General features: G+C 31.4%; 2 protein-coding genes across 2 annotated transcripts in view; both read right to left on the reverse strand.

The window, feature by feature from the left end:
- LOC107433488 (UPF0481 protein At3g47200-like) overlaps positions 1 to 13,303 on the reverse strand; it is a 165,348-nt gene that overhangs the window by 69,643 nt on the left and 82,402 nt on the right. The window lies entirely within an intron of this gene.
- Positions 3,950 to 5,539, reverse strand: LOC132804449 (UPF0481 protein At3g47200-like). Its single transcript, XM_060818852.1, has one exon. The coding sequence runs from the start codon at positions 5,537 to 5,539 to the stop codon at positions 3,950 to 3,952; it is 1,590 nt and encodes a 529-aa protein (XP_060674835.1).

Genomic DNA, 13,303 nt, shown 5'->3' on the forward strand with positions numbered 1-13,303 from the left:
AATCGATACTCAGGGAGCTGTAGAAATTTTTGTTAAGTGTGTCATGCTATTCTTTATTGATAGGACCCAATAAAAGGAGAGGAGGGGGGGGGGGGAATGTTCTTTGTCATTTATTTACTCTGTTCGGTTGGCGAGAAAAAAACAATGGAGTTGGTTAATTTCAAGATATTAAATTGGCAAATGTTAATTAATTAGAAGAAATATGCTTGATGCTTACAATGACTGAAACAACTAGGATCAATGGCACAAAGAGTGCCACAATACTAGAAATACTTCTCCAAAGTACACACTTTTAAAGGTTCCCTACTATGTTCTATCTGTAATATAGTAAAGGAATTCCAATTCAAATCATTACCCTGAAAATAATAATAATAGCTTTTATGGTGCCCGAAAGAATGAATAATGGGAATTTTTAAAACTACTTGCAGTTGACATAAATTACCCAAGAAAGAGTAAAGCTAACAATCCCTTACTCACATTTGATTACCTCTGGATTCTAGACTCTAGAGTGGTAAACTCTCAGGATAGAAATTTTTTTTTTTTCTCTTAAATCATATACAATTATTTTCAGCCACTTTGTGTAAGTTTTTTTGGGGAAAATGACCGTATTTTAATTTTTAACATATAGATTTCAGATCCCTTATTATTATAATTAAGTTTTTTTAAAAAATTTGTTTTCAATTTGACTTGTGGGGCTCTTTTCTTTAACTTGAATAAAAATAAATTAAAAAACTTAAACTTTTGTTTTTCCCCCAGTAAAGGTTTGATCAATCCTCTTTTTTCCAGCTTTTTATTAGATGAAAATTGAAAAAAAAAATTATTAGCAAAAATATGCTCATGCTCAGTTGTTTTATTTATTTATATATTTATTTTGGGTTCAAGCCCATAAATAGTGATAATTACAAGATCAACAGAACTAGACACATCTGGACAATATCAAAAACAAATTAAAACAGACGACCTAGAAAGGAACCACACTTGATACTTTATCTAGCTAGCTGTCAGGACCCGTCCAAAATTCTTCACCGGAATCCTAGACAAGCTCTGATCCCAAGGAAATCCTACCGGACCCTCCAACGGAAAATCCGGCAGAACCTCCCTAAGGGTTGGACTTACCACAAATTTCCTGCACTGAAAACACACTTCTATATTCGTCCCCTTATTCCTCCCACAATACTACAAATTGATTCCACAATTTTACAGCACTTCACAGGAATAACAGTAATCCAGTGCATAAATAATACATAAGTGTCCAGAACAATATACAGAGCTTCATGAAGTACTATTAAGCAGGGAATACAATAAAGATGAAAGAAATATTACAATTGAAATAAACGAGTACAAAGGTACTTTTCGAACTACGATAGCGGCGGAGATTTGGTTCGCTCCGGAAGAACGTCTACCACCCCTTGCACCTAAGGGAACGCAATTTAAAAACGTGAGATGCTAATCATCTCAATGAGTGATCCTATCTACTGAACACTTTTAATATTAATTATATAACAAATAAGGGAATTTAATTTAATACTGACAATTAAATAGATAAATAAATAATAACAATTGAAATTAATAATTTCTCTCAAAACTCTCACTATTCACTCTGTTGGAAATGTTCCCTTTTTAAAATATTTTCACAAAATCTGATATTCGTATTTTCCGAAAACCAAGGGATCAAACAACTTAATAAACAATAAATAAATAAATACCCCAAATATAATTAAAATGTAAATAAATATAATAAATAATTTTTGAACACTTTGGGGTTTGAAATTTCTATCCGAAAATTTATACTTGACGCACCACACCATATACCAGTGATGCCCTCCGATACCCAGCGTCCCGAGCACCGACTGGCGGGAGGTTAAAGAGAGAAACTTGCAAACGGTACTTCGGTGTCCCGACAGTACCGCTGCTGAAACCGTCATCCCGGCCAAGGAGGGAGGCGGCTGTGGCCAATATCAAACTTGTCTGCCCACGGTCCAATGGCAACTCACGGGAGACATAATACTTGCACACTAACCACATATACACTGGAACACCAATACTGTATGAGTGCGTCTAAAATAATTATTAAATTAATCATAACCGTACCGATTTTCCAAAATCACCGTGGGAAATATACCAGTTTTCAAATTTACCATCTCACATATTTTCCTTTAACATACCCGGTACGAAACCATCAATAACAATATAAAAATAATTTTTCTCGTAACACGAGGTCCAACAAATAATATACCACGGGCATAATTATCAAATTTGAAACCACCAATTTAAACAAATAATTTCCTTAAAATATTTAAACCAATTATGCCCAAAAATAATACTAAAACCACATACGCTTTATTACTGAAAATACCTTGCTCATGCATAATAAATAAAATTAAATCACAATAAAATAATAATTTTCCACAATTATAATTAAATTGCACCACATGAGCATAATTTCAAATATCAATTAAACACCAATTAAATATAATTAATTGCCCAAAATATTTTAAAAGATGGGTCACTCACCTTGAGCTCGTATATCAGCTAAGATCCTCCGCAGGATCAACTGCACTACCCACAAGTGCACCTAAAACATCCACAGTACACCAACCAAATATATTAATATTTTAATCGGATAACTCTCAAATGGGTACCCGGGAAGCGAACACAAACGACAACTAAAAATTACGAATAATATACCGAATCGAAGCTTGAGTGATGAGGATCACGGATCCGGTCTTACTTCCCAGAGATCGGACCCGGGGTGGCTAGAATCTCGCCAGAAGCTTTCGAAATTCAACTCCTCGATTCTCCCAAACCGTCGCAAATTGGAGGAAAAGGACATTGGATTTCGATTCAGGAGGTCGGAATTAGTGGACAGGGACCAGCGGTGCAACTGGGTACTCGCCGGAACAGTGATTTCCGGCGAGCCGCGGTCACCAGCAATCGTCGCCGGAGGCGGCGCGTCCGGTGGCCGATGGCTGAGATTTTTGGGGGTTTTGTAGATCGAGGGGAGAGGGTTCCAATGGGACAGGACGGTGAGGCAAATGGAAGCCGGACGGCGAAGAGATCGGGGTTTGAAAGTTTTCGGCGCCTCGCCGAAAAATACTCTGATCCCGGCGCGTCGAAGGTTCGGTGGCCGTGAAATTTGGTGGGTAGGCCGGAATTCCCACGGGTGAGAGATTGGTCAGGCGCATGTGGCTTGAAAGTGGCCGGAAACGGGTCAAACGGCGGTGGTCGGCAGTGGTGGGGAAAAATCACCGCCGAGTTTTGCCGGCTCGATCTGGGCGGGTCCAGCGACCAGCGGTTGTAAAATTTCGGGGTTCGGCCGGGAATAGAGAGGCGCTCCCTTCTGGCCGGCGCATGTAGCAAGAATGGGCCGAAAAATTTGACAATTTCGGCGGATGGTCGTTTCTCTCTCTCCTCTCTCTCTTTCTCTCTCCTCCCCATCGTTTTTGCCAAATAAAAGCCACCGTGGGTGACACTGTTCACCCACGTGGACCAATCAGGTGACAACACGTGGCGTTACTGTGCACTTAAGCCATATATAATAAAATATTATGGTATTCGGCGAACTTCACACGTCCATAACTTTTTAACCAGATGTCCAATTTAAGCGTGCCGCTAGTCTATGAACTCGTATTGACGAGTACTTTACAACCATACAAAAGCCAAAACAAAATTACACAACGATAAAAAGTCAACTCCTGGCACCTTTTGGACAGTTTGCACCTCGGCTTGTTTTGCCCATAACTTTCAAACCGTAGCTCCGTTTTCGACGTGCTACCAGTCTACGAACTTAGGGCATCATGCACTTCGCCACAGTACCATGGTCAACTAGAAATTTCAACTGGAACAAAAAGTAAACTTTTGACCCACTCGGTCAACGGTCAACCTCGGTTAACGTGCACGAATTCCGATGTGATTTGGGTCGGGGTGTTACATAGCTAATTTTCATATTTTACCTCATACAAAGAAGAGATTCTTGATGGGAGAATACAAGGAAAACAAGCCCAACAACAGTTCCACTGCCAGTCCAAATATCCTTGAAGTAAACCCTCTTGAGGGTTGACCTGGCAACATTCAATCTTTTGGTTTGATGCTTGTTAAGTTTGTCACAGATATCAGTATACAAGAAATGCGGTGTCACAATATGGTCGCAGAGTTTGTTAACCAAGGCAGCCACGGCCTTGTTGGTGCCAAGCCAATTCTCAATGATTCTCTTGTCAACCAGCAAATCCACATCTTCAACAGTGTCGATTAGTTGATCCAGCAGAAAAATGTAATTGCAGATACGAGGCTCATCTGGATAGACAAATTGCTCCAACGCCATGACGTTTCTGAAAATGCACTCTGTGTTGTCTTGGACCTTCAGTTGGGGTATTTTCAATTGCAAACAATTAATCCAACAGCAACCATTCAACCAACAGCAACCGCGGCCATTCCACCACTGATAGCACTTATCATCATCCTTAACATCAGGCCAAGTGTTTATGCTAGCCAAATATGTAGCATCCTTTGGACGCCCAAACATCACCCCTGCATTATCCAGTTGCTTTGCAGAGTAGAGACAGTGGGTCAAAGCTTCAGAACTCTTGGGATACTCGACTGTTTCGTCGCACATAAACTTTCTAATCAAATCGGTGAAATGTTTGATATGTTTCATTTCACTCACCAATTGTTTCTTTTCCTGCCCGGAGTACTTGAACAGAGGTTTATTTTCGGAACTCTCCTTGGGGCAAGGTTTTCCAAACCTGTAATAATCAATGAAGAATTCATAGGTAACTTGTATTAAGAAATCGCACGGTTCACCTTCATTATTCTTCAGTTCTGGTAGATAATCAGGGATACCATCAATGTCTTTGGACCGATGTTTGAAGATGGAATCGAACAGATGAGTGAGAACAAAAAAGGGGAGCTGATTTTCCAGCAAAATCAAGTCCTGTTTTATAGCTGCCTTAACCCATGGACTTCTCCATATGTAGTCCCTGAATATTTTTTTTATTTTTTCTGCCCTTTGCTTCTTCTTCTCATCGTCTTCTCTATCGGGAGGCTGAGTTTCGTGGTTTCTAAAGAAGAGCTCAAAGATGAAGAAGGCATCTTGCAAAATCATGGGGATCTTGTCCGTCCAGTACTTTTTCTCATTCTCAGGCTCAAAGCTATCTTCTTCATAGCTGCGCTTGATTCTTTCTACCAGTTTCCCATCTTCTTTCTTCAATTCGTTCATCAAATCCTCCTGCTTAATATGATTACAGAAGGATTGCTCCAGGAATTCTTTCGCATACTTGTCTTTATAATGTTCCATGGCCTTCAAGTTTGATTTGCCATGGTGAAAAGGCCCAATTGACACTATTTGCGGAGTGTAGGCTGCTGGGCGTATCTCCCGAAGCTTATTGGGAACCTTGTAGATGATCCAACTACGTGTATCTTCCTGGTCAGGTTCCAATATCTCTGGACTAATATTCATGATAGGAGGCGGATCACGGGGCACCCTCGCACACGCCGCTACAATTCTTGGCCTTGGAATATTGTGTGTGGTCACTTCTTCCATGTTTCCCTATCTTTAAATTTAAGACATCCAGAAATGAGAAAACATACACAAATAAATTAGGGGATACCATCCGTTATCTATATGTAGGTAGAAATTTATTTTATGGACCAACCAAAAAAAAAAAAAAAAATTGCACATGCTAGGTTTTTTTTATTTATTTTTTTTGGCTTAATTTGTCGTTCATGATTCCTAAAAATTGGAAAATATATGGTGGGAAGATGAGAATAAATCGGTGGGAGAACTAAAATAGAGAAAGTTTACGTAACCATAATCTTAAGAAGAAAAACCGTTGAAGCCAAGGGGACCCCACAACCAAAAAAAAAAAAAAAATGAAGAAGAAGAGGAAGAAGAAGAAGCAATTAATACACATATTTTATGACTTCAAATTTATATTTTTGCAATAAATTAAAAAAATTAATAAATGAATCTCTTTTTCCTTTTCTTTTTTTCTTTTTTGCTTTTAGTCTCTCTTTTTCTTCTTGTTTTTCCCTAATTAAACGATAAGTTTTTTTTTTTTTTTTTTTTTTGGTTCTTTTGTTCCCTTCTTCATTTGGACTTTTCAAACCCATTATAAAAATTAGCAAGAAAAAAATAATAATAACAGTCGAACAAAAAACTAATTAATTGACAGAATAAGTTTCCTTTTTTTTTTTTTTTTTTTTAAGACTTATAACCTTGATACATAAAATACTTGTTAGAGTTTTTACAACAATATTGATATCCATTGGTAAGAAATTTTAAGAACTTCAAACAACAACAACAAAAATAATAATAAAAACAAAATAATAATAATAATAATAAATAAAACAAATTTCGAGCCGCTAAAGTTTTTATTAATACACCAAAAATTTAAGAATTTTTATGTGATTTCATTCCCGCAATTAATTTTTAAAGGATAATTTTAGTCACACTGTACAAATTACTAGACACACTACAATTTACACTAATATACCCTTAATGAATAAAATAAATCTAAACATACCCAAATTATGGCGATGGAGGGATGGAATACGGCCAAACATTGGAACAAAAATTATGTTATCCGGCCAATTTACTATTGTGGGTCGGTTTTTCATGTTTTTGTGAATACTGTGGAAAGACTCGCTTTCGTAAGGCGAATCAGAGCTTTTTATTATTCTGTGATATTCTCAGTGTTTATGTGTAGTCATCATCTCTCTGTATCTCTTTCTTTTCTTTCTATATAGAACTCTCTTTTTTTCTTTCTTTATTTTTTTGCTAGAACTTTTTTTTTCCCCCCTTTTATATGAAGATGACGATCTAATGTGGGGGTCTTTGTTGCAATATCTCTCTCTTTTCTTTCTCCATGGAACGCTTCTTTTTTTTTTAATTATTTTTTTCATCTCATATGTGAAGATGAAGATCTAATGGGGGACTCTTTGTTGGTGTTTGTGTTAGATCTAGGCATGTTTTTGAAGTGGCAACCTGGGTTTTGTATTTTCTAATTGGGGTATTTTATCTATGTTTTTTTCTATATCTATATGAATCGCAGTTGATCCTCTACATATTACTCTCGTCCTTTCCTTCCACCGCTTCGACGGAGATTTTCTCAAGTTTACACCAACTCAAAAGATGATCGAAGAAGACGACCTAATGGGGATAGTGTATCTAGCATTTTAAATGTTTAAGGTTATTTCTAACATTTTATGAATGGATATTATTGTAATATTAAAAATTATTAAAATTATAGTGTGTCTAGCAAGTTTTATTGTAGGAATAGAATTTGTTCCTTCTTAAAAGGCAAAATTACCATATTTATCCTTCCTCGGTTAAATATTAAATGAGGGTTGGGGAATAAACATATTAAAACCTAAGGGTGTGATCTATCATGGTCTAATTGAAATTAACACTAAAACGAATAACAAAGAAACGGAAAAAATCAAAGCATATATGTGAGAAAAATATAACTAAAAACAAACAAAAAATAAAAAGGAAAAATAAGTAAAGATGTGGATCGAAGCCATACACACAAATACTCCATGAAATTCGACACTATAAAAAAAATTAAAAGGAAAAACAGATAGAAATTCATGGCATAAAAATGATAGGACGACTAACCGATGTCGTATTAAAAACTGGCAGAGTCCCTTGATACTGCGAGAGTTTTTGACGTAGGAAGTGGTTGTGAGGATGGAAGGTTTTTTATAAAGACGTAAAGGTAAATTGCAAAGTTTGTTTTACATAAAAAAAAAAAATGCAATACAAATTAAATAAAAACTAAAGAACATAGGGTCATGGCTCCACTCATACCTATATGGGTCTCGGAGGTAGTAAAAAAATACTTCTCCTATTTTATATTTGCAATCATAATCTATACTAGTTGTCCTAAAAGATTAAATTATTAGATTTAGACACATGCATGTTTTTGGTGGATCAAATTTAATTGGAATTATAGCCAAAAGAAATAATAAAAAATAAAAAATTAATCGGAATTAAAAAATAGGCCCAATCCCAATTAAATTTTGGGCATTTTGCTTTACTAGTCGTGAACCATGTTAATAATTGTATTTTGGTTTTTGAACTTTTTCATTTGATATTTTAACATTTAAACTTCATTCTTTTAATGCATTTTGATCATTGAAGTGTTTTTTAATCTCATTTGTACAGTATATTGTAACAATAAAATATTGAAACCACAATATCAAACACCCCACAAAAATTTCACCTATTGCATCAGATAATTATATGCTTTAAAACTGTTAAAAAATATTAAAAAAAAATATTTTAAAAATTAAAATGCGTTAAAATTAAAATTTAAAAACTAAAATGACAAAAAAATAAATTCATAAACCAAAATGCTATTTGGGTATGGTTCAAGAAATAACAAAGATACCAAACTCAAATTATCTTATCGAATATTTATTTTATGTAAATAATTTTATTTTGCATGCATGTGTTTCTTTGTCACTGGCCATCTTGAAGGACTCTTTTTTCCAAGACTTTATCTAGCTAAAGAATTTACAAAAAATAAAAATAAAAATAAAAAACCAATTAGGAAAAAATTTATATGCTCCCGGGACCCAACTCCCCACTCTACGTACCGCTTTACGATACCAGTACAGCTGTCTCCTAATTAGATAAAGAACACCAAAAAACAATAAATTAAAAAAAACAAGAAAAAAAAGAAAAAAAGAATTGTCCCGGTTTGGATGAGATAAAGGATAATGCCAAAGAAAAAAAAAAAAAACAAAATGCACTTACTAGGTATCTTATAAGATCGAGCCAAGTCAACTACATCTTCAACACTAATTTTTTATAAAAAAAAAAAAAAAAAAATGTTATACACTGTACAGTTAATAAGAAAAAGCCCTTGCTGTGTTGAGATTTCGTAACTTTTTTAGTTCTTGCATTTTGGTACAATGGTAAAATCTATTCATAAAACATTTTTAAATTCTAATTTCGATCAAGTGGGTGAAATTTTTTTCCTTTCGGTTTATAATATATATTGTAGTTTTTTATTAAAAAAAACTTTATAACGACTTTCCATTAAATTATAGTACTGATTTTCTGTTTTTCTCATTTTTAAGAATCAGTTCCCTTTTTTTTTTCTTTTTTTTTTCTTTTTTGAGTTTACAATCAGTTTTGAATTTGTAAAATAAATAATATATATATATATATCAAATATTAATAAAAAAAAGAAAGAGGTATTCAATTGTCATTAAATTATAAGCTACACAATATATATATACATATATATATATATATATGTATAGACATTTTTCTTCGTAGTCATATTTCATGGTTCTCTTCTATAACCCAAACTTGGGCACAACCTAATTACTTTATCTATCGCAATTTCTTGAATTTAATTATTGGATCCTAAACATTTGGCTCGTCTTTGTAGTATTGCCTTATTCTTCTATATGGAGAGATGCTAATTGATTGTTTGGTTGTTTCTTTAAAATTTGCACTTTTAACTATATCGAATTGATATAAAATATCTTATTCAAATGATAAGTAGACACTTTTACTTAATTGAATATAGAAGAAGGAAATAATTCTGGATATACACAAGATTAAAAAATCATTCAAACTATTTTTAATTTTTATTTATGTCTTTTTAACTATCATTGGAAAATAATATAAATCCTAAACAAATAAAATTAAAAATTAAAAATTAAAAACCTTAAATAACCTTTTTTTCTTTGTTTCAAAGAAGCTCTAAAAATAAAAAAACCAAGACACATGTATCACGTATTCTATGTCGTTATTTGTTTTGTGTCTCTGCGAAATTAAAAAGCTAGGAGTTAGGTTGAATTGTTGAATGAAAAAAAAAAAAAAAAGAAATCATATTTTATATAATTTTTTCAACCAAATTCCAAATCATGTGAGTATTTGTAACACCACCTGGTTGGTCGAATGTAAAAGTCAGTCTGCATTGAACTTCGTCAACGCGGGATGCTCGCATGTCTCATATATTGTAGTCATATTGTTATTATTTGCCGCACCACTTTTTTGTTTCATTGTAGATGTATAGTCCAAACGACAAGAGTAAAATACAACCAAAAAGAAAAATGTAAAATATCTTTTTGAGTAATATATCTTTGTCAGATTTAGGATACTTATTTTGTTCACTATAACCAAATCATTTACTAAAGTATTTTATCAATGTATAACATAGGTGATGTGTTACCATTTTATTGATTGACAAATAACTATAACTTATATATAAATGAGTAAAGTCTTCTTGAGATTTAACCCAAAAAAAAAAAAAAATTGTTATTTGAGGCAAACTAATAAAATAAAGCTATATTATTTTTTCATGTATTTGATATTTTATTATGTGCCTCAAGTATTATTATTTTGTTAATGATCATTTTATTAAGGTGATAGGAGAAATATTGGCATATGTATAGGAGTTTTATTTACTAATTTATTTACATACATTTAGTCTTCTATCAGAACGTATTAATTGATATTTTATCAAAATCTTTATAATTAATTTTAAAAATTTTTCAAAATGTTAAATTTAAAAATATATTTAGAGTTGATATGAATTTAATAAAATATTAAAATTTTTTAAAAAATAAATTCTATTAAAATTCAAATAAATCTTTAACGAATTTTAGAGCTTATAAAGAAGATTCTGAAATAATTGATTATGTTCCGATAGGAGAATTTTTGTCATTTACATATAAGCAAATAATTTGTTAATATTTTAACGATTCAATAATCATATGTATAAATAAATTTTAAATACACAAATAAAAAAGGAAAAAGCCTGAACTTGTTTTCCCTGTGGCAAAATTAATAGTATTTATGTGGCGCGCCCTAAGAATAGGGGTCATTGCTTTATTGAATATTTTTCGAACTTTATGACATTGCATTAACCACGGAATGAGGGACTTTGTCGGCGAGTTAATGTCCTCTATACACTTTCCAAACTCCCTCAAGCCAATTGGTTTGTTTGAAACTCAGGGAGAATGCGGACTTTTTTTTCTTAAAATGTTCAGTTTTCAAGCGTCTACATTACTTTGTCAAGTAATATAGATTAATTGATATATATTTAAAATATTAAAGTAAAGAGAAATTACCGTAAATGATAAAAATAAAATAAAATAAAGTGTATGCATTACTTTTGTTAGGATAAAATGTTGAAACAACAGGGATTTAATTTCCAATACGTGGAAAACTGTGAGAGATGATTTCCTCAAAGCATTTTCATCTAGTGGAGTTTTTTTTTTTTTTTTTTAAATGAATATTTTGATTTAGTGAATAGATAGTATATTTTATGTTACATGAACTAAGTAGTATGCTTTCTGTTACATAATATTGATGTCGTACAATATATATTAAACAGAGACAGAAGAAATGCAATATATATATATATATATATATATATATATATATTTAAGAAAATTAAAAATAAAATTAAATACTATAAATTAATATTGAAAATTTCACCCAAATTAGGAAGGTTTACACCTTGGACCGGGAAGTGTATTCTTAATGGTTTTCCCTTAAACAATGTCTACAAATATGTCAATTCTACTCCAATATAGCCTACCATAAAATGAGCTGCATAACATATTAGATCATAACTATTTTTTAAAACATGTCATTAATCTTCTAAAAAATTAGTTTTTGATATTTTTTGATATGGAAGTGTGTATTCTTATTTTCAATTGGGTTAATTACTTGATTACATATAAATTCTATTCTTTAAATACTAATTTATTTGATCACATATAAATTCTATTTTTTAAAATTGTAACCAAATATTGAAGAAAGGGTAAGTGAAGTTGGTTTAATAATAACACCCATACTATCAAAATCATGGATCAAAGTTATAAAAGTATCTCGAACGCTGAATGTAAATTGTTGTATATGTGGAATAAAAATTAACATTATTGATATATAAGTGACACAAACATACAGTCAAATAAAAAATTGTTCTCCAACACAAGAGCATCTCTTATAGTAAATGCGAACTGCTTTATATATGACATACAAATTGACACTACCTAAATTTAGGTGGAATAATGCACAGTTAATTGTAAAATCATTTTTCCAAATGTAGATTATTTTCTATATAGTATAAAAATTGACATTGTTTAAATCCACACGGCATAAAATGCACTATCAAATATAAAATTGTTCTCAAATGATAATATACAAAGAAGATATTTATGCCTATTAATCAATTAAGTATTTTATTATTATTTTTTAAAAAAATTGACTTTTTAAGGATAATTTCCTTTTTTATAAAATTTCAGAATGTCTAATAAATTCTTCACAAATAGAGGGTCACTTTGACAATTTTTTTTTTTTCCCTACCACATCAGTTTAATAAGGTGTTTAGGCAAATCCATTGAAAATGTTTTTTGTAATGGTTGTATATTTTTTTTCTAATGTGATAAAAAATTCTATCAATAAACAGAGTTGTTATAGATGCTTTTAATATTGGTGGCTATTATTGACTATTAATTAAAAACATATTCTATCAACTTTTTTTTCCTTTTAAAAAAAATAACTTTTTCAAGGAAATTTGTCATTTATGAAAAATAAAGAATGTTTAACAAAACCTCTATAATAAACATTCACTTTGACAATGTTTAGACCACAATGACTTGACATTCAAAATAGATATTACCATTGAAGAATATATTGTTTTAAAATATTATCAATTTTGCTTATGTATCATGTCCATTCTCACAATTCACATCTCCGATGATTGTGAAAATAAATATGATCGTAAACAATATGGATTTTTCTTTTTTAAAAAAAAAAAATTGATTTCCAATGACATTGTTTAAAATTGTCTTGGTGAATATTTATTCTTGAAGTATTACAAATTTTAAAATTTTTTAAAAAACAAAATTTTCTTTAAAAAGATACTTCTTTGAAAAAAAATTAATAAAATATGTAATTAATTAAGTCATAAATAGCTTTTATGTACATTACAATTTTATGTTTAAATGTGCATTTATGATATATAAAAAGCAATCTACATTTAATATTAAAGATGCTCTCACATTTGAAAAATAAAATTGATTGCGAAGAAATTTAATATCTAAAATTATCCCAATTCTTCCATTCATAACTATAAAACAAATAAAAGCAAAATGAAAAATTAAAAGTTTAACAAATGTTACCTAAAATAATGAAACAAATAAAAACAAAAACATGAATATTTTCCATTTAATACATAATTGTACGGCAAATTTAAATATATGGTATCAAAATTTACATTAGCCCAGACTATCTGAGTTGTGCTAAGGTTCTATCCATTTAATATCTCCTAAA

This window comes from Ziziphus jujuba, chromosome 7 (genome assembly GCF_031755915.1).
Source record: "Ziziphus jujuba cultivar Dongzao chromosome 7, ASM3175591v1".
Lineage (NCBI taxonomy): Eukaryota > Viridiplantae > Streptophyta > Magnoliopsida > Rosales > Rhamnaceae > Ziziphus > Ziziphus jujuba.

Coding starts and splice junctions, on each gene's coding strand:
- LOC132804449 (XM_060818852.1), bottom strand. CDS start 5,539: ATGGAAGAAGTGACCACACACAATATTCCAAGGCCAAGAATTGTAGCG.